At 47.7% G+C, this 24,054-nt stretch overlaps 1 protein-coding gene across 3 annotated transcripts in view; it reads left to right on the top strand.

Annotated features, from left to right (window-relative positions):
* The window catches only part of Ntrk3 (neurotrophic receptor tyrosine kinase 3), a 394,525-nt gene that overhangs the window by 48,405 nt on the left and 322,066 nt on the right, over positions 1 to 24,054 (top strand). For all 3 annotated transcript variants that reach the window (XM_023710187.1, XM_004623279.2, XM_004623281.2), the window contains exons 2-3: positions 18,411 to 18,485; positions 19,096 to 19,167. In XM_023710187.1, coding sequence (XP_023565955.1) covers positions 18,411 to 18,485; positions 19,096 to 19,167 — 147 coding nt within the window. The remainder of the gene's footprint in view (positions 1 to 18,410; positions 18,486 to 19,095; positions 19,168 to 24,054) is intronic.

Raw genomic sequence — 24,054 nt, 5'->3', positions numbered from 1 at the left:
GACAAGTCCAACCGTTGAGCCTTCCTGTCCATAGATTTCTTCCTTACACTCCAGCAGGCACTGGGGACTGAAGATTCCTGGTGTCTGCCCTCACGGGTGTGAAGACCCTGCTACCTATGGAGCCATGGCTCTGGGGTGTGTGAGGGCATGCTGGTGCTGCACCAACCAGACCAACTCTGCTGTGTGCAACTGAAGAATGTAGAGCCCGAGCCACATGGTGCAGGGCTTGCCTGTGAATTCCCTAGAGGTGAAACACTGCATGGGAATAACTGGCCTAAGATCACGGGGAAGTTGTGTGACCCCAAACTGGAGCTTCTGGGCACACAGATGCTGCTGTAGCATAGAGCTCATGGTGCAGAGGAGTGGCAGTGCTGGTGAGCCCCGAGGAACCTACCCTCCTGATTCATGCCACCTGGAGTGGGTCAGCCACTCTGCGCAGTTCCTTAATCTCTGTGGTGCCCTACCCCTTCTGATTTTCTGTATAAAAGATCTCAGGCTTCCAAGAGATGTGGACTTCTGAAAGGGGGCAACACCAGGGCTTAAGTCTGCATGCTAGTCTGCAGTGGGAGAGGGCTGGGCCTGCCCAGATCCACACCCCGGAACATGCCTCCATGGGTGTTCCCCACATAGTTCCCTTCCGCTGCCCGGCTCATGTCTGCTGCTGCCCTAGCTTCTCACCTAATGAGTCTCACCCTAGGTGGCAGGCAGTGCTCCCTTCCCTCACCCAGCCTGAGCCCCAGCCCAACCCCATTTCCATTCCACACCTCCCACCCCACAGACTTCCTCTCCTGCCTGTCCCACCTATCATTACCTCAATGTTGAGGGAAAAGCAGCTCCTGTCTCAGCCAGAGCTGCATGGCCTCAAGTCCTAGCTGGAGGCCGCTGACAGGGTGCCCTGATCTCTAAAGCAGAAACCTCAAGGAACCTGAAGACAGTGCCAGTGTTTCCAAGAGCAGCCCATGCTTGGCCACCTCCTCTGGACAATTGTCTGGGGGCACTTATGGGGCTGAGGGTGCCACGTGGCAAGGAGTTTCATCTATGCTCATCTTTAAGTAATGGGCAGCTGTGTTGCAAACATGCCCTTACCCAGAATTCCCTGGAGGCCTCCTCACACACTTCAGTCTGGCCCCCTCCTCACCATGACCTTTGCTGCTGTGGACAGTGCTTTTCCTGGAGAAGGGATGCTGCCGGGATAGCATCCATGCCTGTGCCTCCAGGGGTCTAGTTTGGCATAGAAGTGAAGCCCAGACCACACATGATACCTAGGAAACAACATACAAAGAGCTAACAGGAATGTGTGGTCAGGAGGAGCTGGGTAAGACATTAAGCACGTTTTGGTACAGAAACACCACAGGTCCCTCTACTGTCCTGAGGACCTTCCAACTTCAGGATAGCAGCTGGCTCCTGGTGGCTCCTACCTGAAATGCTTTGGCTGAAAGTTACCTGGTCTTTAAGGAGGTCAGACAAGCCCAGACCTTTGGGCTACACTACTTCCCAGAGTTTCCTTCCAGGAAACACCCTCTTTGGCTTCCTATCTTGGTGGCCTCTCTCTTACATAGGTTTCCTGGGACTGTCCCCCAGTTAAACGACTTGTCCTTGAAGATCATTCTCTGGTCTCTCCTTGGGGGTCCCAAACTAAGACACCTTTTCACTTACCACCTGCTAGACACGGGAACCAATGGAAGCTTTTCCACCTGTGTCTCCTGCCACATGACTGGGACCCCAATATTCCATTTAAGAGAATGAAGAATTGTACTGTTCAGATTACACTCTGAGCTTACCTCTACAATCTCGATCTCATAGCCACCCTAACTACTAAGTTTCATAATTCTTACAAATGGAGCCTCAGAGAGGTTGCTCAGTCCTCTCAAGCATCACAGAGCTAAGAAGTCTGAAGCTCAGACTTGCCCTCCCTTGGGTTCTGATACTGTGGTTGCTCTGAAAATCCTAACAATCTCCTGCCTTTTGGCAACCTGGTCCTCTTACCACTCCTTGAACTTCTTTTTTTAAGTATTTAGTACGAGGTCCACAGGAGAAGGGATGCTTCCGGGATAGCATCCATCCACTACATAAGTTAGACTCATAGTGATCCTCCTGTTTTCAGCCTCCCAAGTGCTGGGATTACAGGCTCACGCCACCATGCCCAGTCTCAGTGCGCCTCGGGGGGAGGGCCAGCACAGCATGCCTGGGATCGAACCCCAGTCCTTGCAACTGCTTAAGCAGGTCCTCTAGTCCACTGAGCTATCTGGCCAGCTCTCCTTGTACTTCTAAGTGGCTACCCCTTTCTTTGACTTATTTTTCATGAAAAATATGCCTTGCCTGTTTCCGAGTTCTTGAGACATCAAACCAGCCACAAAGAAAGCTACCATAAACCATAGCATACAGAGCAGGAGAGACCTGGCATTTGCGTCCCAGCTCCACAGCCACCTCCCAATGGCCCTGGCTTTGGCAGAGTGTCAGATCAAGCTCCCTGTAGGTGCATCTTATCTCCTTTCAGAAGGCTCTTGTCTCTACCCTGCCTGCAACGTAGTAGGTGCTCAAAGTTCTTTCTGAATGAATTAATCAAAATCAGGTATGAGGATGGGAGCCCGCACAGCCCTATACTGTCACTGCATGCGTCCAAAGCTGCAGGGAAGGGAAGTGAGGCAGCAGCCATTGAGCAGATAACCACCTGCTCCCTGCTGGGCACAGACCCTGCTGGGCACAGACATGCATCACATGTCCCTTCTCAGAAGAGCACTGCATTTATAGAGGGCATGTTAGAAACCCAGTGTTCCTTATAGCCCTGGGGAAGTTGAGGTAAAAGATACAGTCTGTGCTCCATGGACTTGCATCTCATGGAGCAGACAGCCATAGCTGTGGCCTGAGCCCCTGAGTGACTGCACCCAGTACTGCAGCTACCTGCACAGAGCAGGAATGAAGGGCCAGTGCTTGGCTTAGGCGAACCTCCAGGGACCTGATCTGGCCCTCTGGCCAGAGTCCCTTTTGTGTCGAATTTGTGCTCTCCTGGGTATTACTGGTCTTGAATATTGACCCTGGCTCTGTGACAGGCTGCCTAGTAGAGGGTCTTGTGGTCTAGAAAGAGGACCCCAAAGAAGCTCCTGAGAGCAAAGACATCTGGGCTTATTTGTGGAAGCTGTGTCAGTCAGCATGTCTCTTTGCTTCTCTATGTTGCACTTGCCTGCTCCTTGACCTTGAATCTCAGCCTTGTCCCACATCTTAGGCAGCTGTTTTCTCCTGTAGGATGGGGCCCACCCAGTGTGCTGTAGAGAAGGCCCAGGAATCCCCGTGGGTCTGAAAACTCACTGCGTGCAGAAGCCAGTGCAGGCGAGAGAAGGGCAAAGGAAATAAACAGAATGCATCAGTCTTTGTTTTCAAGGAATTTATGCTCTCATGAGGGAAGCCAGGCAAATAATGCTGAGACTCACAGGTGACAGGATCACATACGTACATCAGCAGCCACACAGAAATAATTCCCCAATAATTGGAAGGTGAGGCTGGGATCACCGAGAGACTGTGGTTGGGTGTCAGTGAGTGGTTTGATAATAGCTTATTGCAGAGAGGAAGATGAAGCAGATCACAACTCCAGAAGGAAGCATTCATCTCCGAACAATTTCACTGGGGACCCAGGGGCTGGCAGGGCCAGGAACATGGCTCAGAGAAGCGAAAAGGAAGCAGGACTTGGCAGCAAGTGCTCTGTTTGTGTGGCTGGCTGGCGAAGTGCAGTCTGGGTTATGACGGGGGCAAGAACCTGGGTGGCGGCGGCAGTGGGTGGCTGGGGAGGGTCTCATGGCCTGTGTATTGTGGTCTCAGCCACCACAGCTGCAAACAAGATCACTCTGCCTGCCATGGTGCCCCCTGCTCCTGACTTTAATTCCTGCAAAATCCACTGACTGCTTTTTTATTGGCAGGGAAAATAAACATTCCTTGAGAACTGGCATATTCCAGGCAATGCATTGAGTCTTTTATCAGCATTATTTCTGTTCATCCTTATGATACCTTCATGGGGCTAGCATCACCATCCCTATTGTATAGGTGGGGAAACTGAGACTGTGGCAGATTACCCAGCTCATTGGTGACAGGCAGATCCTGAAGGCCAGAGTATTTTAACTATACCAGATTACTCACAAACGTCCAGGGAGGATTTCTGGCTGGCTGATGTCTGTTTATGTGAGTACACCTGCCTAAGCAGCTTAATTTTTTAATTTTCTCTGATGGAAAGATGAGAGGATATAGGGATGAGCAGAGAGAGCACAAAAGCTATTTCCCAGGTCTCATTCAGAAGTCTCCCACTTTCCTTTCAGCTCCAAGCTAGATTTCAGCTTCAGGAAAGCACCTAAGAGTGCAATGGATTTCCACAAGGAACAGAAAATGTTGCCTTTGTGCAAAAGGGTCTGGAGCTCAGTATGCAGCCTCTCTCCCCATCTACAGACTTTCCTACTTGCTTGAGGCTTCCCGATGGAGATTTTGGTTTGGTGTGAGGTGACTTTTTTTAGCCACTGGGTTATTGTGAGCCTGGGAAGGACATGTTCAATGTCATCTTTGAGAAAGTGGAGGCTTGAACCGGTTAGGATACAAAAGTTACAATCCAGGTGGCCTGCAAGAGGTCGTTGTAGCCTTCTGGGCATGGGGATTTCTCAGGAGCTATAGACATAAAAAGGCAAGAGAAGTTACCAGAACTATCAAGAGGGACTGATCGATAGGACTTAAATATAGGGGACAAAAAGATGTGAAAAAGCTCTTGGGTGGATGTTGGTAGATGAGATGACACTTGGTTGTTCCTCTACACATTCTACTCATGGCGGGCATCACTAATTGCTCACAGATTTTTTCCACTGCTCAAACACAGCAGTCTGTGTTAGGTCTTGCTGACCCACTGGTATCATATAAACCTTAAAATGTATTCTCCATCTCTTCCCTACTGTTTTAAGACAGCAGGATTTAGTAGAAGTAGTTTGGGGAAAGGGTCAGATTAAGAGTGAGTTGTTCTACCATATTTGGTCTTAGGACTCAAGGGGAATGATATTATGAGAAAAGGAATGGCAGGATGGAGTAGAGGGTGTGTACCAAGGGTAGAGCTTTAGAACTGGAATTAATCTCTAATTAGACAGCAATTGAAGACATATGAATAGAGGAGATGCTTTCCAAGGGAGTGAATGTATGAGGGAAAGAACAGATGGCTTATTGCTAGAGGAAATGAAAGTGGTCACGATGCTGAACCAAAGGAAAGCTAACAAGAGAGAAGCTTGATTTGCCTTCTCTTGGGCAAGGAAGACCATTTTGCTGGGCCCCTAAATAGAACGTTCTGGAACTGTCAGGAATTCCAAGACTTATTTTCCTACAGATTACATGGGCTAAGGTTGTTAATTCCTATCTTTTGAGTCCCACATAGATATCAGGAGCTAGGGCCTGCCTCGCTCCTGTGACTTCCACATCGCATCCCTTTAGGACCCCTGGCCCAACCCATACTCCTATTTCCACCCTTACCTTCTATTTTCTTCTCTGTGGCTCATAGCTCCTTTGCTTTCTGTATATAGAGGAGAGAAGCCAACTGCACAGATACAGTTTTGCCTTTCTGATGGTTTCCTTGACGAATCTCTCTGACACTCACAGATTCTAGGATATCTATTCCTGAAAGTCAAGGACTCCCTGTCCTCCTCATGACCTGGAATTACCCTCTAACAATGAAAATGCCCAAAGCTTTGGAGCAACTTTTCCGCATTAACTCTGAGGCATAGTTGCAGTGAGAAAATCTACCCTTTTAATAGGGGAAAATATTGCCCTCGTAAGTCTTTATGCAGCATACTTGAGCTTAATGCTCACTTACTAATTCCCCTTTATAACTTCCATATTGAGTGAATTAAGTTCTCCATGCAGGTAGTTATTAAAGAAGTGATAAGTGTTTTATAATTCAGTAAAGGGTTGCCTGGCCATTTCATATTTTCCTGAGGAAATTGGCCACCTGAAGGGCAGCACTCTCAGAACCCCTGGGGCTGGCTGATCTTAGGCACAGAGCTTACATGATTGGATTACTTTGAATCCAGTTGCTCTGGCTGGAGCCAAACTCTATTTCTTGCTCAAACTTTCCCTGTCAAAGCCTATTGGGTAGGGTCAAGATCAATGTCTCCCTTCATGCCTCAGGTTCTCTTTCCTTTTGATCAAACACCTTTTTTCTTCTTTGGTTTCACAACTAAGATGTCTGGTAGGATCTAGAAGTTTTACATTCAGCAAGATTTGGCTCCCATGGGCAGACAGAAGGAGGCTTTCTCCTAGAGCCAGAAACTGACCCTAGTGCTTTTGGTATAGCTTGTTTCTTTGTACTTTAGTCTCTTCCAATAGCTGGAGAGAATATTGGTCCCCATTCAGAACTTGGTAGCCATAGCTCTTTCATGACTAGCTGCATGGTTGTAATCTCAGGAGGGGCACTCATTTGTTAATTATGTTTGTGTACATTTTTGACTATGTACACAACTGTGTGAGTGTTGTGGCCCAATAGTAAACAGGCAGCCTGCCTACTTGATTCCATTAGGAGACAATTGCAGCACTCAAGTGAGATAGAAATTCTGACAAGTGACACAAAGGAATATTTAGAGTAGAATTTGTCTTCCTTGGAGCTACTGACATCTTAGAGTTGATCATGCTTTGTTTGGCATCTGTCTGTGCACTGTATGATGATAAATAGCATCTATGGCTTCTAGTCACGGGATGCTAGTGGCACCTCCCCAATACAGACAATCAAAATTTCCAGCTAAGCCAAGAGGATTGCAAATTCATGCCCAGCGTAGGATACTTAGCAAGACTCTGTCACAAAATAAAAAGTAAAAGTGGATTGAGGATGTAGCTCAGTGAAAAGACAGTGAGTTTACTTCCCAGTTACACATATACACACAGAGTCCCAAGGCATTGCCAGAGACCTTCTGGGGACAAAATCTACACTTAGCTGGAGAAAAGTTATAGAGAATGGGTCTAGCTTTGGGGCTTAGGAAAGGCATTTTCCTGTGGAAGAGATGCCAACCCTGGTGTCTTGGCTAATGAAAATACCGAATGCAAAAGCCCTAAGAGGCAAGAGGGAGCTTGGTGTGTTAGAGAAGAGAAAAGGCAGCACAGCGTTGGAAGCCAAGTGAATGCGGGAGGGTTGACTTGAGCTAATGAGGGAAGGGTATGAGTCACATCACATAGGGACTCACTGCCCATAGCAGAGTTTGAGTTATCTTACTAGGGCCAGTGTAGAAGCTACTAGAGGCTTGTTTGTTGGTTGATTTATTTGTTTTATTGGAGGAGGCATTTAAAAATTTACCATGGTGTTAGTAAGATAGCTCTGCAGACTAAAGCACCTGCTTAGGCAAGCTTAGGCAAGTATAGGGACCACGGTTTGATCCCCAGCACCAGATGCCACACCAGCCCCACTCCCAAGGGCAGGCTGAGCCAGCCACAGAGTCTGGGTATGGTGGCACATACTTGTAATTCCCATGCTGGGGAGGTGGAAAACAGGAGGATCACTATGAGTTCAAGCTGCGTAGTGAAACCTTGTAACAACCAAATATGTTAAAAATAATAATAATAATAAAATTTACCATGAATTAAAAAATCTAGCAAGGTGGTAGTATCTGCTTTGGAGATGGACATGGGCTGGTATAGATACTGGGAGGGGGAGGAAGAATCAGTAATGGAACTGAGATGGGGAAGACTGAGTGGGAAGAAAGCAAAGGCTGGTGTTGGATCTGCAGAGATATTTGTAGGAGCTTGGCCAGAGATACACAAGGGTGCCAGCAGCTCATTAGGGTGTACAGAGCCAGGTACCTGAGTGATATCACTTTGGCCAGGGAGCAGAAAGGTGAAGAGAAGAGCCCTCAAGACAAGACTTCCACACTTAGGGATCAGAAAAAGCATAGGGCAAAGCAAAGGAAGCAGAAAGAATGGCTGGAAAGGAGAGAAGAGCCTGTGGCCAAGGATGACAGAAAGAAGAGAAAGGATCAAGACAGAGAGGGTGATTGACCAAGTAAAATGCTGCCAGGAGATTGGGTACCTGGACAACAACAGAGGAGTCTATTGGATTTGCCAGCCTGGAAGTCACTGATGGCCTTGATAATGCTAGTCCAAGACAGTGGGCAGAGATGAATTGGAGAAGAAGCTAAGGGAGAGTAGGAGCTGCGGGTACAGACAATGCTCATGGAAACGTCTGCCGCGAAGGGCAGTAGGGACGTGTGCTGGCAGCTGGAGGAGGATGTGGAGCCAAGGAGATTTTGCTTTCAGACAGACACTACTGGGAGGAGTTTGTATGTGGTTGGAAATGTCTCGTAGGGATACAGATAAGAAAAAAAAATGCGTTCATGAGAAGGCAAGAGGGGTTGAAGGAGAAGATAGTTAACTTCTGCTACAGACCCCTTTGGGTTTGTTTGTTTATTCACTCAGATGGCCCAGAGCACTGGAAGTGCTGACTCTGGGCCGTACCCTCAGAAAACTTGTGCTCTGGTGGAGGCTATTGTCACACAGGGGAGGGAAAGATGAAAATCATGCTGAGGGGCCACAGGCATGCATGTGTCCTTGCCTGTTGCAAGGGAGACCTGTCTACCTCTCTGTTTCAATACCAAGCCTTGGAAGACACCTTGCAGTTCAATAGGGCTCCTGAGGCCCATGAGGTCACCTCCACCCTGTTGCTGGACCCCCAGTGATTTCCCCAGGTTGGTGGTGTGCTCCAGGCCATTTTCCTCCTCAGAGATCACTGAAGGCATGAGACTGGCTGGGGGCAGGGTGAGGACCAGGCGGGTGCCAAGCAGGGAGATCCTCCAGGAGGGAGGGCAGCTGGCGGGGGCCTTGGCTTGTGCTCACCTGGGGCCTGTAGTTAAGATTCCGGGAGTGAGTAAGTGAGGAAGACAGATGCGATCCCTGTTCTCATGCATTGTAGCTCCAGCGTAGAGACCTTGACAACAAATGCATAATCAAGTAATCAAATAAGACAATTACTGATGGTTATTAGGGCTGTGAAGGACATAGACAGGGGCTTGTGCCAGAAAGCACCTGGCGAGGAGGGGGGTTGCTATGAACACGGGCAGATTCACGTTGCTCTGAGGTCACTTTTAGTGGAGACTTGAGGTATGAGAAGAAGCTGCAGAAGAGTGTTTTATGTTGAAGGGCCGGTTGGGAATAAGCCTGGTTTGTGAAAGGAAACAAAGCCAGGCCTGATGTGGCTGCAGCCTGTGGACAAGACGTGTGTGTCCAGACAGGAGCCTGGTAGCCAGCACACACACGACCTTGCGGGCTGTGGGGCAATGGTAGGAATGCAGTGTAATCACAGAGGCCTGAGAGGCTGTGATGCCTTCAATGTGAGGATTGTTGATAGAGAGACTGAGAGCAGGGTGGCCACGTAGGAGCTGCTGTGGTCCTCCAAGTGGGAGTCAGGTTACCTGGTATGCAGATTGGGTGGGCTGGAGTCAGCATCCCATCAGGCCAGACAGCAGCAGTGAAAATAGAAGCAGAGAGAATGGGCAGAGGAGGTGGGCTGCAGGCTTGGGTTCAAGTAGAACAGACGGTGGTTCCCCCAGGAACCAGTTGCTTCATAGGTGAAAATTGCTTGTGGGCCTCAGGTCTTCTCCTGGGGGTAGCAGAGGCCCGTGCTTTTGGTCTTTCTTGTTAGAACACAACATTGCAGTACATGAAGAGCACAGGTGTGTGCAAATGCCCCTCATTCTTGGCACAAGCTTTGGAATTGACCAGGAAGCCAGCACAGATGTCATTGCCTCCCATCTGTTTGCCACACAATCTGAATGTTCCTTTCCGTGGTCCCGGGGGTGGGGGGCCCTGATGCAGGGCTGGTTCACTGTGCTCTTTGGTGCGCCGCTGCTTGTAGGCTGGTGTGCTAATGTGCTGGCATGCTGGGGTTGACAGCCCAAACCACCCCAAAGCCCTCAGGATCTCAGGTCTGATTTCCCAGGCATAGAGTTTCCCCCTGCAACAGCTGTCAAGGAAGAGGGAGCCAGTGACTTGGTTGGTGTGACCCAAGGTGGCTCCTCCCCAGCTCCGTGGTGCTTGAGCTCCATACTTGAGCCAGACGGCTTGTTCATAACGTTAAACATATCAGATAATTGAAAGCTAATGCTGCTGTCTGGATTACTAGACATAATATGCCTGGATAACAAATCAATTTCTCCATTGCCCTACAAGGCTTCGGTGGGAAATACATGGAACATTGTGTGTGTGTGTGTGTGTGTGTGTGTGTGTGTGCTCTAATGCATTGAATTCCAGCTAGTCCTCTGTATATGTCAGTTGAAGCCTCCCTCTTATAGAGTCAGCATAAGGTGACAGGGCCACAGGCTCAGGGAGGGACAATCTAGAGAGAAGAGACACCTGTGTGCAATGCTCTTCTTGAGTTCTGTGTTGGGTAAGATATTCATATATGAAAGCGATGAGCAAATACCAGTTTCCATTGTCCCCTGCCATGATGCAGCTGTAAGAATGGATACCCTGAGCACGACATTAGTGGTGCATGCTTAGGTGCCACTGGCTCAGTGTGAATTCTGACATCACCTCCAGGAAAGCTTCATGTATCTGGCAACATCAATTATCCAGAAAGGTGGTGCTCCAAATGGTAAGGAAACAAAGGCAGAGAGCTACCTATTTGCATATGCGAGTGTGAACAGATGTGTGCGTTCTTTTAAAACATTTTCAGGACCTTTTATTTTTTATTTTAAAGAGAAAATAACGCTAAAAATAATAATGCAGAATTTCAAACCAAGATAGAATGAGGGAAACGATGGTCAGCACATTGCTTATTGTTATCTTCAAAATTGTTGCTCAGATTACAAGATATAGGCATTGAAAAACTGATCAAATGGTATAAGCACAACCCTTTCTTTTCAATTCTCTGATAGAAATGAGTAGTATAGCTGTCTTAACTATTACACACACAGACACACACAGACACACACAGACACACACACACACACACACACACGTTTTTCCATTTCCCTTCCTTCTCTTCTCCTTTTCTCCACCCCAGTTTCTCTTTCCCTTTGAACAATTTATTCCCATTTTCCAATATCTGTTATACATGTTGGCTCTTATTTACTTTTTCAGTTCCTTACACTAGGGATAAAATACAATGTTTATACATGCAAGATTGATTTATTTCACTCATGAGTGTGTTCTCAACTTGCATTCATTTGCCTATAAAATTCTCAAGTTTATCTTTCTCTACAGTTGATTAGTACTCCTTTGTATAAAAATACCACATTTTTTATCCATTCCTCAGTTGATGGGCATTTGGGTTGTTTCCAAGATTTAATTTTACAAATTGTGCTGCTATATACATGGGCACACATATATTGCTACAGTACAATGTTTTTAATTTTTTAGGAAAATACCCAGAAGGGGAATATCTGAGTGAAATGGAACCTCTAATCCTATTCTTTTTGAGGAATCTCCACACTGATTTCCATAGTGGTTGTACCAGTCTACACTCTCACCAACAGTGGAGAAGTGTTCCTTTTCCCCCACAGTCCCACCAGCATTTGTTATTGGTTGATTTCTTGATGGCAGCGATTCTTTCTGGGTGACATGGAATCTCAGTGTTGTTTTAACTTGTGCCTCTGGAATGGCCAATGATGTTGACCATAGGTCCTTGTTTTGTTTTATGCAATTCCAACAGTTGTAGTGGAGTCAGCTCCTTATTGCACCAGTGTGGGGCATCCATGCAGAAGCGAGGACTGAGGCATTTCCTCCTCTCACCCTCACCACTTTCCTTTGAGGGAGCTGAGGACTGGAGAGATTGGGGGAACTATCCCAGTAATATCCAGTTCTGGAGCTGTCTCCTAGAGCTGTGTTGTTTCCAAGTCTTCTGGCCTCTAGGTACCAGCTGTTAGCCATTGAGCTCCAAAGGGCCACAGAGGAGACTGGTCTCAGTACTCATGAGGTGCCAGCCCATAGCCTGATATAAAAGAAAGGGGAAGAAAATTGCTAAAAATGGAGTGAAAATGAGAGTCAAAATCCTAGGAGGGAAGGGTCTTTGGGGTAGGGGTATAAGTGCTACATCTTCAAGGTTTCTTAAGAAAATATAACTTACATTCTGTCAACTGTACCTAAGACATGGAAGTGTAGACTGCATTTTGGGGGCACTGAGGGGAAAGACATCCAACAACTAAGTTGAAAATGCAAAGGTTAGTTGTCTGGAAAATTTGGTTATGAAGAACAGCTCATTAATAACTTCAAGAAGTCACAGCAGTCTGACAGCAAGGGAGGAAAGGGAGCCAATACTGGGCCTGCACGTCTGAAGGAAGGATGGAAAGAACCATGTTCCTAAGTCCCACCAGCAAAACTTACATCTTGCCAATTGCCTACATGACCAGGAAAGTTCTTGATAAAAGGCACCTTGTCCCTGTTCCTAACATCTTAGTTTCTTGGGGTTAGGTGTCAGTGGACATTACAATGTTCTAGAATTTTCTGTATAAAGAAAAAGTAAACATTAACTACTAACTATTGGTACTATAAATAATTCGTAAGCCTACCCACCTGACATGTTTTTAATTAAAATACGGACCACCCAGTCTGTACCATCCAATTTTTAGATGCTTAGAGATTGCCAGTTCATTTCCATATTGGCCCAAGCGAAACAGAAAAGCTGTGGTACAAAAGTACAATCTGATTTATTCTAGCACAAAGAGTTTTTGTATTCTGTGTGAATGTATCAATTAATACTTAATTTATGCCATGTCTCATTCCAAGAATGGGTATGAAGCAGGAACCTGGGGTCCTGGTCCTCGTGGGCTCAATGTTGCTATTCTGAATATTCAATTGTTGGCTGCCCCTCCGGAATTTCTGAAGACACTGCACAGCCATTTTCTGGCTCCGTCCCACCCAAGCCCACCTGGAAGCCTTGTGTTTTGCGATTATCCTTGCTGGGCTTGTGAGCTGCAGCCCTACGCCTGGCTCTGGCTGTAGGGGTCGATGTTGTCGTGGGTATTGCCCTCCTGCTTCCTCTCTCTGGGATAGGGGTGCATGCATGCTCTTGGCAGTGTACTGCTTCTGTGATGTTATGGGAGAACACAGTGGAGAGAGGGTGGGGGCAAGGCATGGAGCTGACTCTCAGGATGGAGCAGTCCACATTTCTGTGGAACAAAGTGGCCTGAGAAACCCAGGAGAGGAACTTTCAGTGGAGGGAGAAGGCTCAGGGCTGATGGATCCCATCCAGAGCTTGGAGGGGGGGGGGTCATTATTACCTCTGGAACATGTAGCCTGGCAGGGGGCATGGACCAGCGGGTCAAAGAGCTCCCTCCAACAATGCCTTTGACTTGAGCCCTGGCTTGCAAATTTCTCCTCCTACCTGGATGCTATGGCCTAGAGGCAGGCTTTCTTTTGTTTCGTGTTGGCCTGAGGCCTTGTAGTGGTTCCAGCAAAGCAGTCACTTTCAAACTTGGTGCTGTTTTAAGCCATGAGGCTCTTGCTTCAGTAGTGATCTTGGACAGAAGCATTAGGCAGGGCTCCTCCACATCAGCTCAGGGACATCTGTGTCTGACACTTTGGCATGGGCTGTCTGGTGGTTCATAAGGCATTTAGCAGTGTCCCAGGCTCTGCTCACTAGATGTGCATGTTACTGTCTCTTTCCCATTGTAAGTCAACGGGGGCTCCAGACATAGCCAAAGGTCTCCTGGGGACAGAATGACTTCTTGAGAAGGCTAACATGGAAGTGGTTGATTTAAAGCTTTGCAAGGTATTTGGAAATGTAGAAAAATAGTTTTATATTGTGTTTCATTTTATCTTTCAAATATTTTTGTGGTACCAGGGATCAAACTCAGGACTTTGTGCTTGTTAGGCAGGTGCTTAAGTTGCTGAGTTATAACCCTCACCCTACATTGTATTTTATAAATTCATTTCTGTTACTTTTTGAAGAATATAACATAGGGAAAGCTAAAAATTATAATAAATGTAATTTTATATAAAATAAAGTGGGAAATGAGGGTTCAATTGTTTTTAAAAAAATAAAGTGGGCTAGGGAGCTGGGGAGATAGCTCGGCGTTCTAAGCACCTGCCGGGCAAGCACAAGGACCAGGATTTGATCCTGGTACTGCCATGCCATGCTGGCCCTGGAACCCCAGGCATGCTGTGCTGGCCCAAAAACTGGGCATGATGACACACACCTGTAATTCAAGTGCTGGGGAGGCTGAGACAGAAGTCTGAGTCTGAGCTGCGTAGTGAGACCCTGTACCAAATAAATAAATAAAAGATTAAAAAAAATTAAAGTGGGCTAGGGAGCTCAGGGTGCCACCTGTCTGCCCTTCCTCTGCTTCCTCCTGTGATGCTGACTCAAGCTGGGGCATCCAGATGGAGGCCAGGGCTCATGGCGGAAGCACACTGTGGCCCCTGGCACATTCTGGGCATCTTTCTGCACTCTCCCTCCCTCCGCGCCCCGCCACAGGAAGGGTTGTGAGCAGCTTTTGCAGCCAAGAGGCAGCCCAGCCTGGGGTCCTGGATCAGAACTAGGAGTTACTGCCCTGGATAGGGTGCAAGCAGCTGACCTTCCTTTCAGAATATATGGCTATTGATTGTTTTTCACATGACAAAATGAATGCTCTGTAGAAACAACCCTGACAACCTAGAAAAGCACAGAAAAGGAGGAGCCACATGTGATTGCACTAGGGAGAGTATCCACTGTTTACTCTAGCAAAAGCAAAGCAAACCTACTGTCATACTTCATCTTATTTACTTACTGTATCCTGTAGAGTTGGCCTTTTCCGCTTAAACGCATGGCCTCCCTAATAGCTCAAACCAGCCGGCACAATCACCGTAACTGACCTCTCTGGTCTGGTACCAAGCAATGAGTCACAGGAAAGCTTGGCAGGCGCCTGCTGATGCCATCAGCAAATGCCAAGTCCGCGCCTTGGGCGACCTGCTCCTCCTCAGAACCCGCGCGGACGTGGCCTCTGTGCCCTCCGTGAACTTGTTTGTGCATTTCTGCTTGCACCATATTTGTGGAGGTCGCAGTGACAGGTTTCCTATCCCTGTACATATGGGCTTTTTATCAGTGATTACTGAGAAATGACAACTTCCAGGAGCCTCTTGCCATTGTTTAGCCTGGAGAAAAAGCTTGGAGAAAAGCTTGGTCAGCCTCTTGAAGGAAGAGGAGAAAACAGTTATCAGGACCCTTAAGCCCGACAAAGGCTCCTAGACAGACATAGTCTTTCCTCCCTTGTTGTACCCTCAGGGCCAGGTATTTCTTATCCCCATTTGATAGGTAGGAAGCATGAGGTATGGAAAGGTGAAGTAACCTGGACAGGTTAGAGGCAGAGGTAGCCATGGGGTTTGGCACACATCTTGGTAGCTGCCCCGGGCAAGAGTTGGCCACCTTGCCTGTGAAGGGCCAGAGAGGAAATAACTTTGACCTTGCAGCAACTGTCACCTCTGTCATTGTAGCTGGGAAGTAGCATAGGTGATAATACATGAGCAATTAGCATTATGGAGATTTGGATTTCATGATTTCTCAAAGGTTTTTTGACTTTTACAAAAGATGTGAAAATGAATCAGCTCTGGGACTGTATAAAAGTGGGCAGTGGCTTGGATTTGGCCAAAGCTATATAACTTGTCAACCACTCACTGTCTTAGAGGTTCCTTCCCTCTCCTCCCTCCCCTCCCCTGCCCTTCCCTTTCTTTCTCTTCTTTGTCTTTTTTCTCTTTCATTCTCTCTCCTTGAAGATTTATTTATTTATTTTTAATAATTTTATTGAGAAACAAATAGCAATGCGACAGTTTCAAAACCGATTGGTATGACAGTTTCAATAATTAATACATTGCATATTGTTGTCATAGTGGTTATTCAATGTACAAGATGCAGAAATGATAACCTGTCCACAAACACTATTAGAACAAATCTCTCTATTCATTGAATTAAGAGAATGTAGCTGTATATCTATTCTAACTATTTTGAATATACAGATACAAAATGGTTATTCATTTGTATCCCCTTTTTTGTTTAGTTTTGTCAGGGAATGGTATTCCATTGTCATTTAAATATTATAGATGCATGAATTCAGCAAAATATTCCAATATAGACCAGTAGTCCATAATAGTAGTAGGTTTTCCATAAGACTGGCAATGTCTGAAGATTTAAGCTAAGCTGGGGTCTTTACACTGAGTCACAGCCTCAATCCTATTGTTATCTTTTGCTTTGAGACAGGGTCTCAGTAAGTTGTCCCTGCTGGGGGGTTTGCAGCCCTCCTTCCTCAGCCTCCCAGGCATTCACCACCATAGCTCATAAGTCCCACCTTCTTGCCAAACTGTTGCACTATGCTAGCCCCTTATTTAGGAAATTTCAGGTGCAACAGAGGAAGTAGGAATCTTCCTTTCATCTGCATCCGGTTGATTCACCCACTCACACCCCTTCCCTCTTTCAGTGTGTGTGCAGGTCAGGAAGGGTCAGTTTGTGAAGCTAAGGACAGGGTGGCAAAGGAGAGCAAAATTTTAGAGTGTAGTGGTGATTGACGGCCAGGCCATCATAAAGATGCATTAATGGAATGCTAATGTGGGCTGAGAAAAATAATTTCATTTATTTAAACAATTTGACTGACAGCCCCTCGTTGGAAGCAGCTCCTTATAGGAAACCAGGCTCTGGGAGCAAGCAGCATGCTGTACAAACACTGCAATCTGCTTGATAATTGGCACAGCCCACGGCCTGGGGAGAATGCTGGGGGCACTTAGTGGCACAGGTGGTCCTACCCCTCCTGGCTGTCCTTTTCATCTGAACTGATGCCAGGCTCCCTGCCTTGGTGGGATCAGACCAGACCAGGCAGACTGCCCTGGAGGCATGAGGCTTTCAGGGAGGAGGCTTTGGAATTGGAGCGCAGCACCAGCCTGACCACCTGGCCCATGTCCCCAGCAGATGCCAACGTCTCTGCCCGCTCGGCAGGGGCCCTAGGAGAATGTGGAATGAAACAGGCTCTCAGCATATCTCATCCTTGCATGGCACCGAAGTACTTCCAGAGGCCCTGGCAGCCACAGCCCTGCTGCCTTCTTGGCTCTGGCTGGACTTGGTGGCATATGGTGGAGCCATGGGTGTGGAGGAGTTGGGAGGAGACGTCTGGGGAAGGTAGCTGTCACTATCCTGGCCACAGCATGCCTTATCCCAGGGTGAGCTGTTACCTTTCTGTACCTTTAGATGAGGTGGGATTTAGACCTCACGGGCACTGATTAGAGTTAGACCCTGCAAGTAGGTGTGGGCTGTGGAAGACTTTTGCTGGGGTCCTTTGGTGCCCGTGGGACAGCAGCGATGTGTGAGTGTGAGTGGTCAGGTGTGTGCAGCTTTTTAGCAGGAGAGGGCCTTGGTAATCAATAAAGGTATAATGAGGGGTGTAATGAGGGATGTTGGTTCCTGGCATTTTCTCAATATTAAGGACCTAACAGAAGTCAGACCCATCTCCCGATGAGCCTCCTCCTGCTAACACAGGCCTTGGTTTTTTGTTTTTTGTTTTTTTGGCTTTGGGCTGGAATTTATGCTCTGGGCAAGGCAGTACTTGTTTGTGTCTATTGATAAAAAGCTCTGGCTAGCAGTGATTTATATCACTGTTAATAAATCTGAGAAGATGAATTAATTATTATTTAATAAATGTAGTATGCTTTCTAGACAGAAACCTCCTTAAACATGAAGTGTCTTAGGAAAAAGGTCTCAAAAGAGATCTTCGTGATGAAAAGAGAGAGAAACTGCTGATCCTGGGCAATCGTGTCCTTTACAAATGAGGAAGCAAGAGCCCCAGGGAGTGCCGAGCACTTGCCCAGAGTCACGCAGATGCAGCCTTGGAGACAAAGCCACTACAGCTCCCACACTACCCGGTGGGCAGTACGACATCCCCACTCCACGCTGCCTCCTGGCTCTCGGGTGCCTCCTCTTCTCTGAAGTCAGCTCTCTAAATCAAGCCTTTGGTTTTCTGAATGAGCTGCAGGTGGACTGGCTGTGGTCACCCCTAGGCGGCTGCCTGAGCCTGCTGTGTGTCCTCCTGGGCTTTTCCATACAGATGCCAGGCCTATGGGTAAGCCACACCCACCTCGTAAAAGCCTTGCCTTTGTATTGTTTTTGTGGGCAGGACTTAGGGGAAAGAAAAAGAGCTTGCCCCAAAGAAAGGAAACAGAGGGAAACTGAGTCAGGAAGACAAGCAGGAGAGTAGGTTTCCAGTGTTGCTGGCTCCTTGGGATCTGTGAATCCACTTCATCCTCATAGTCAGTTTCACCAGTGAGGAAGAAACCGAGGTTCCAAGATTCCTGGTGACCTGGCAGGAGGCTTGACTGGCATTTGACCAACACAGAATCACACTCAAATTGGCCTTTAAAACTGGTGCTCTTTGGCTGGAAAGCCTGCACCCTCAGCGTGGCTGCCTGCTGACCTGACCCTGGCCTGTGACTGCCTCTGACCCTTGTGTCCTCTCCTCCCACAGACATATAGAGAACTGGCGCAGCCTGCACACGCTGAATGCCGTGGACATGGAGCTCTACACGGGACTCCAGAAGCTGTGAGTGTGCCACCCTTTGGGGAAGGGGTGGGATGTGCCCAGTCGGCTCTTCCACAGGTTGATGGTCACAGCGAGCGTTTGTCCTTTACCTCTTGTGGGTTCTCTTTCAGGAGGGCTGTGCTGCCCACTTTGGAGATGTCAAAGCCTGTCCTAAGCTCCCACCCCAGTCTGGGTGGGCCTGGTGTTGCATGGCTGCACCTTGATGCCAGGGTTTCAAGACTGGCACCACACCCAGGCCCACTGTTCCTTCTTTGGCTCTGCACTTGAGAGAAGGTCCTCAGCTAGCATTAGATTTCCAACCACTTCTTTGGTATTTGTGGTGATGGGGACCTAGTATGGGTGTGCGAGAAGGTGCCAAAGGGGCTGTGGCCTGTGGTTCCTGGTCCAGCAGGAGTCTACACCCTCACCCACTGACCAGTATGTAGAGGATAACTGCCTGGACCACTGACTGCAGCCCAACCTCTCACCCAGCCCTGAGGAGTGTGAAACTAGGTGCCACTTGCTGACTTCTGCTGGGCCACCCAGGGGTGATGGGATAGTGAAGTACAGGCCAGGCTGGGGCCTCAGCATCCAGAGTGCAACTGACTTTTTTTTTTTTTGTTCTGCACAGGACCATCAAGAATTCGGGACTCCGGAGCATCCAACCCAGAGCCTTTGCTAAGAACCCCCATCTACGCTACATGTGAGTACAGTAGGCTGTGGGACAGTGGGGCACACACAGAGACACCCTTGACCATGGGACTCTGGAGACTGAGGCTAACAGTTGGCTCCATCTGTGCTGCCTGTTGGTGGGTGCAGTGACTTTCTTGGGCCTCCAGCTTTGCCTCCTAAAATAAGGAGTTTGGATCTGGTGACCTCTGATATTCCTAGAAGGAAAAGTCTAGGACCAGGGCTAAAAGGAGGAATCTCTGATGAAATTTGTAGATGTTTGGGAATGGAAATGATGAAATTCGATGCAGGTATAATGTGAACTGTACACTTCTGAGATCATGCATAGGGGTGGTGTGTGTGTGTGTGTGTGTGTGTGTGTGTGTGTGTGTGAAGATCTTGGAGAAGAAGACACCTCTATACTGCCACACAGCTCTGGTTGGGACGAGTGGGAGGTCACATGACAATGGATGGGCTTCATGCCTCTCTGTTCCTCCCCCCATTTGTTCTCCCCCACTGCTCTGTCTTGTGGGTGCAGTGGCTTCCTTAGGGATTGGGGCCAAGTAGACTCAGTGGGAGAAAATCATCAGACTTGATGATTCCTCCTCAAGTCTGGCTCTGGGCTGACGGATGCTGGCATTCAATGGGAAGATGCCATTTTCTGGAGAGAAGGTCTGGTGGGCATGAAATTGGACCTTACCTGAGTGATCATGAGAAATGTCCACCTCTCACACCCCTGGGGGGTGCTTGTTGTCTGGGTTAGTTCTCCAGGAGCTCAAAGACAGTGGCGATCTTGGACACTCGATGACTATAGCCCCAAAGAGTGGAGATTCTGTAGGAATTGGTTGGGTTCCATTGCATTTGGGAAGAAAATAAAAGAATGGCATGTAGACTCACCTGGCACTGGAGAGTTTTACTGATTGCTTGCACTTGGTGGTGGAAGGGCAACTTAGCTGGTAGAAATCCCTTAAGAGGTAGAGGCCAAGAGTAGGGATGTGCTTCTGTAATCCCAGTACTCTGGGAGGCTGAGGCAGGAGAATCAAAAGTTCAAGCCCAATCTATACAAAGTAGGTACTTGGTGAGACCTTGTGTTAAAATAAGAAATAGAAAAGGGCTGGGAGGTAGCTCAGTATGTCCTGGATTCAATTCCCAGTGCTGAAGAAAAAGTAATGGAACTTCCAGGCGGAAGCTATCAGGAGAGAGGATACTCCAAGCAGAGAAAGGGAAGATGCTAGAAAATTGTGGTCGAGTACTCTGGGAATAATTTCTGTCTTGGGGAGACCAGGCCTTATCCTTGGGCCTCTGTGTTTTCCCAAGCACATAGTGAGTGCTTGGTAAATGCTCGTTAGTTATGGCCACTTCTGCATTGGGCTATACTCTCCTTCCTTTCTCTGGAAACAGCAAGCTCCATGGTCACTGCTCAGGGCCAGATGTATTAGCTATGGGGGTCTGAGACCTTCCTTTCAACTCTCTGATTTAGCTTTTGCCTCTTGCCCTGGTGTAGTCTCTGTGGTGAGATTTTCCTAATGTGTGTTCTGTGCAGCCATAGGCAGAGCTGGGCCCCAAGGAGGGCCTTGGACCAGATGTTCCAGGTGTTTATTTTATTTGAGCTTTGAGTTTCATTGTAAATTGTCTCAAGGGAGAGAGCCTTGGACATCTGAGAAGGCTTCCTTTTCATAGTAACTCACACCAAGGTCAGAAGCCACATGTCCAAGACAGACCAGGCGGAGACAGTGGAGGATGGGGACCATGTGTCCCTGTCGATGGTGCAGTTAGCAAGCAGCTCCATCTGACTGCTGCCGTGTGGCAGTGGGGACAGTGTTACTAGACCTGCTGGTTTTCTAAAAAGATGTGGAGAACCTGTAAAATTGCTCAGATTTTAAATACTGGTACTCAAAACAAAGCCCCTCAATTCTATGGCCCAAGCAAAACTGCTCCATGGGCAGAGTGCTAATTTGTGGTGTACAGTCAATTTGGGAGAGGAAAACCATCAATATGGGAGAAGTTCCATATTCCTTTTGGGGACAGGGCCTGATGCTCATGCTTCAGGAACCTTCTAGTGCATGGTTGGTACCACCCACAGCTCTCAGGGAGATGGAGAAAGCCTTAGGGCCTGCCGTGTTCCTATGGACCCACAAAGTGGGAGCCGGGGTGAATCTTGGCTACAGGTATCTCACAGGTGGTTTTCCAGGATGTCTTTGACTTGCCCTTGATATCCCTAGAAGAAGCTGTGACAAAGGTTGGTAGCCCTTCCAAGATCTGTGAGGCAGTGTGGCAGGGGTCTAAGTGGAGTAGGGTCTGGTGATAACATGAACTTCAGGCCCTGTTTTCTCTGGACACGTGGGCTGCTCATGCCTGAGTACTCCCTGTTGACTCCAGGGGCTCACTGAGAAGTGCAGGTTGCCAGAGTCCATCCTTAATTGGGTCCTGGTTGTGCCTGGGAGCCAATACCTGGCCGAAGTGCCTGGTAGACACCGTGGGACTCCCAAGGAGCTGAGGATCACAGAGAGGCAAGTGGGTAGGACAGGGCACATGCTCTGGCTTCATCCACGGGTTTTATTTATTAACCTTCCCCATTTGTGAAGACACACCCCAAATCCCGACTGAGTGAATTTCCCGGCAGCTTTGGGACATTTTCTTCTGGCAAATGGGCCAGGTTTCACTGCTCTCTCACAACATCTTCTATTTCTGTCTTCTAAATGCATTTACAAGTCTTCAGACTCCAGCTGAGCAATCACAAGATGATCACTTACTCCAACACTAATTGCCAAGCCCTGGCTTGGCGGCTTTTTCTCTTTTTTAGGGTGATGGCTGAGAAGTCTTTTTGTCTCCCCTCTGTACAGAATAAGAAGCAGGAAGTGACGTCATTGCCCCTCTACCAATGTCGAGTTATCTTAAGCCATTCCAACTGGTCCAGCTGTCCCGAACCCTTACTTTAGCCCTAACTCAGTCCATGTTCTTCTTCCTCATGTCAGAAAATGAGCCAAATTAAGGCCTGCCGTTTGCCACAAAGAAGGCCGTAAGCACTTGTGAGCCATAACCACTTCAAGGTTTATGAGTGACTTTCTCCTCTTGTCTGATGCAGCTTTCTCTATCTTTTTGCATGTGAAAAGTAAGCTTTTGATTAATATACACCCAGGGAGATCTTGTTTGAGAGATGAGAAGATTCTTGACCCTCATATGTGTATATGGAGGGAGGATCTGCTGCGATAACAGCTTCCTCAGCTGATAATCACAGTAGCTTCTTGCTGATCTGTAAAGAGAGCATAGTAAGTGTTTGTTGTAGGCATGGGATGTGGTAATGACTTAGGGATACATGCCCCATGGAGCACTTAGCCTGAGCCTGAGGCTTGGCGAACAGAGCTCAGAAATGACAGTGGTAAATAATGATGATGATGATGATGATGATGATGATGATGATGATGATGACGACGATGATGATGATTGTGGTGGTGATAAGAATAGGACAGAGTAGGAAGGCTAAGGTGACCACGATGGCTGTCCTGAACATTTTTGTTTAAATTCTGGGGATTCTGGGCTTCCACCCTCAGTACACTCCCTCTCCTTAGGGGCTGCGATAATCACAACTCCAGCTCTGTGGATGTGGTTCCCTTGCTCACATCCAGACTCCATTGCAGACACCTCTGGAGGCACTGGTCTTTTCCTCCAGGATCTAAGCAACTGCTAGTAATACGCTTGTAACGTTCTTTATCTCTGTCTGATTAGAGGCACATCCAGCAAGACCGTTGAACTTGGACTATTTGCTGAGTCCCCTGAGCCTCTGTGCTGCAGCTGGCTCCACTTGTGCTTTATGGGGTTTGTTTTCCCTGGCATGGCATGGCTCATGTACAGCTGGCTCTCCACCATCTGGAGTCCCCATAAGTAGAGCAATGCAGATACTCATCTAGGTGCTGCACTCCAGTGACGGCCCTTCCCTGCATCTGAGAGGGCTTCAAGTCCTTCAGAGTGCTTCCTCCTACATTATCTCATTGAATTCTTATAACCACCCTGGGCCAGGGGTGGGGCAGACAGCCTTAGGGGCCTGCTGAGGAGACAGGCCTAGTGAAGATGTCCCACTGGTGTGTAGCCATGGGACTGTACTCCGGTCCTGTGATTCTCTTTCCAGGAATCTTTCCACTCTACCTATGGGCCAGAGGGGAAATGTTTTTTGCAGAAGCGTTTAAACAATGCCTACAATACTTAGAAAATTGCATTAAGGAAAGTAGTCTCCAAAAAGAATAGGCCAAGGCTGAGAACTTGCTAATGCTGAGGATGATGCCCAATGATTTTGCAAATATGAGCTCACTTACTCCTCACAGTGATGCTAAGGGAGGGCTCTTGCATTCCTATTTTGTAGATGAGAAAACTGAGATTCGGAAGTCATAGCTGAGTTCTCCTGAGGTCATTCAGTAACCCTGGGTGTGGACTCCAATCTCTTTGACTCTGAAGCCTATGTACTTTTTATATCCCAGGAATGTTTTGTCTCTCTGGTTTTCACAGCAAGAACTTATAGGAGGAGTGGGGGGTCTTTAAAACTTTATTAGAGAGCTGCTATTTTCTCATGGGGATTTAGCGCCTTCTCCCCTCAAGGAGCTCTGCTGAGAAAGCTGTCTAGTTTCTTTTTCTATTCAGGTCAAATCCTATAACAACAGCTACATTACAGACTGAATGTCTTTATTATGAAAGATTTCTTAGCATTGGCCTATGGCCTACTTATTTCCAAGAATATTAAATATAAGATTCCAGCAAGCCAAAAGAATTTATTTAATCCTTTAGAGTGGGTTGTGGTGGGATCTCTTTTGGGTTCAGTTTCTTGCTCTTTTCCAAAAAGCTCTGGATGTCAGACTGAACTATTTCTCCTGCTGTTAGCAAAGACGCACTTGATCTTCAGCTGGGAGAAGCGTGGTAGGCGGGGGATGTC

Source organism: Octodon degus, unplaced genomic scaffold (assembly GCF_000260255.1).
Source record: "Octodon degus isolate 3935 unplaced genomic scaffold, OctDeg1.0 scaffold00002, whole genome shotgun sequence".
NCBI lineage: Eukaryota > Metazoa > Chordata > Mammalia > Rodentia > Octodontidae > Octodon > Octodon degus.
The sequence above is the reverse complement of the archived record's forward strand: the minus strand, read 5'-3'. Positions and strand labels throughout refer to the sequence as shown.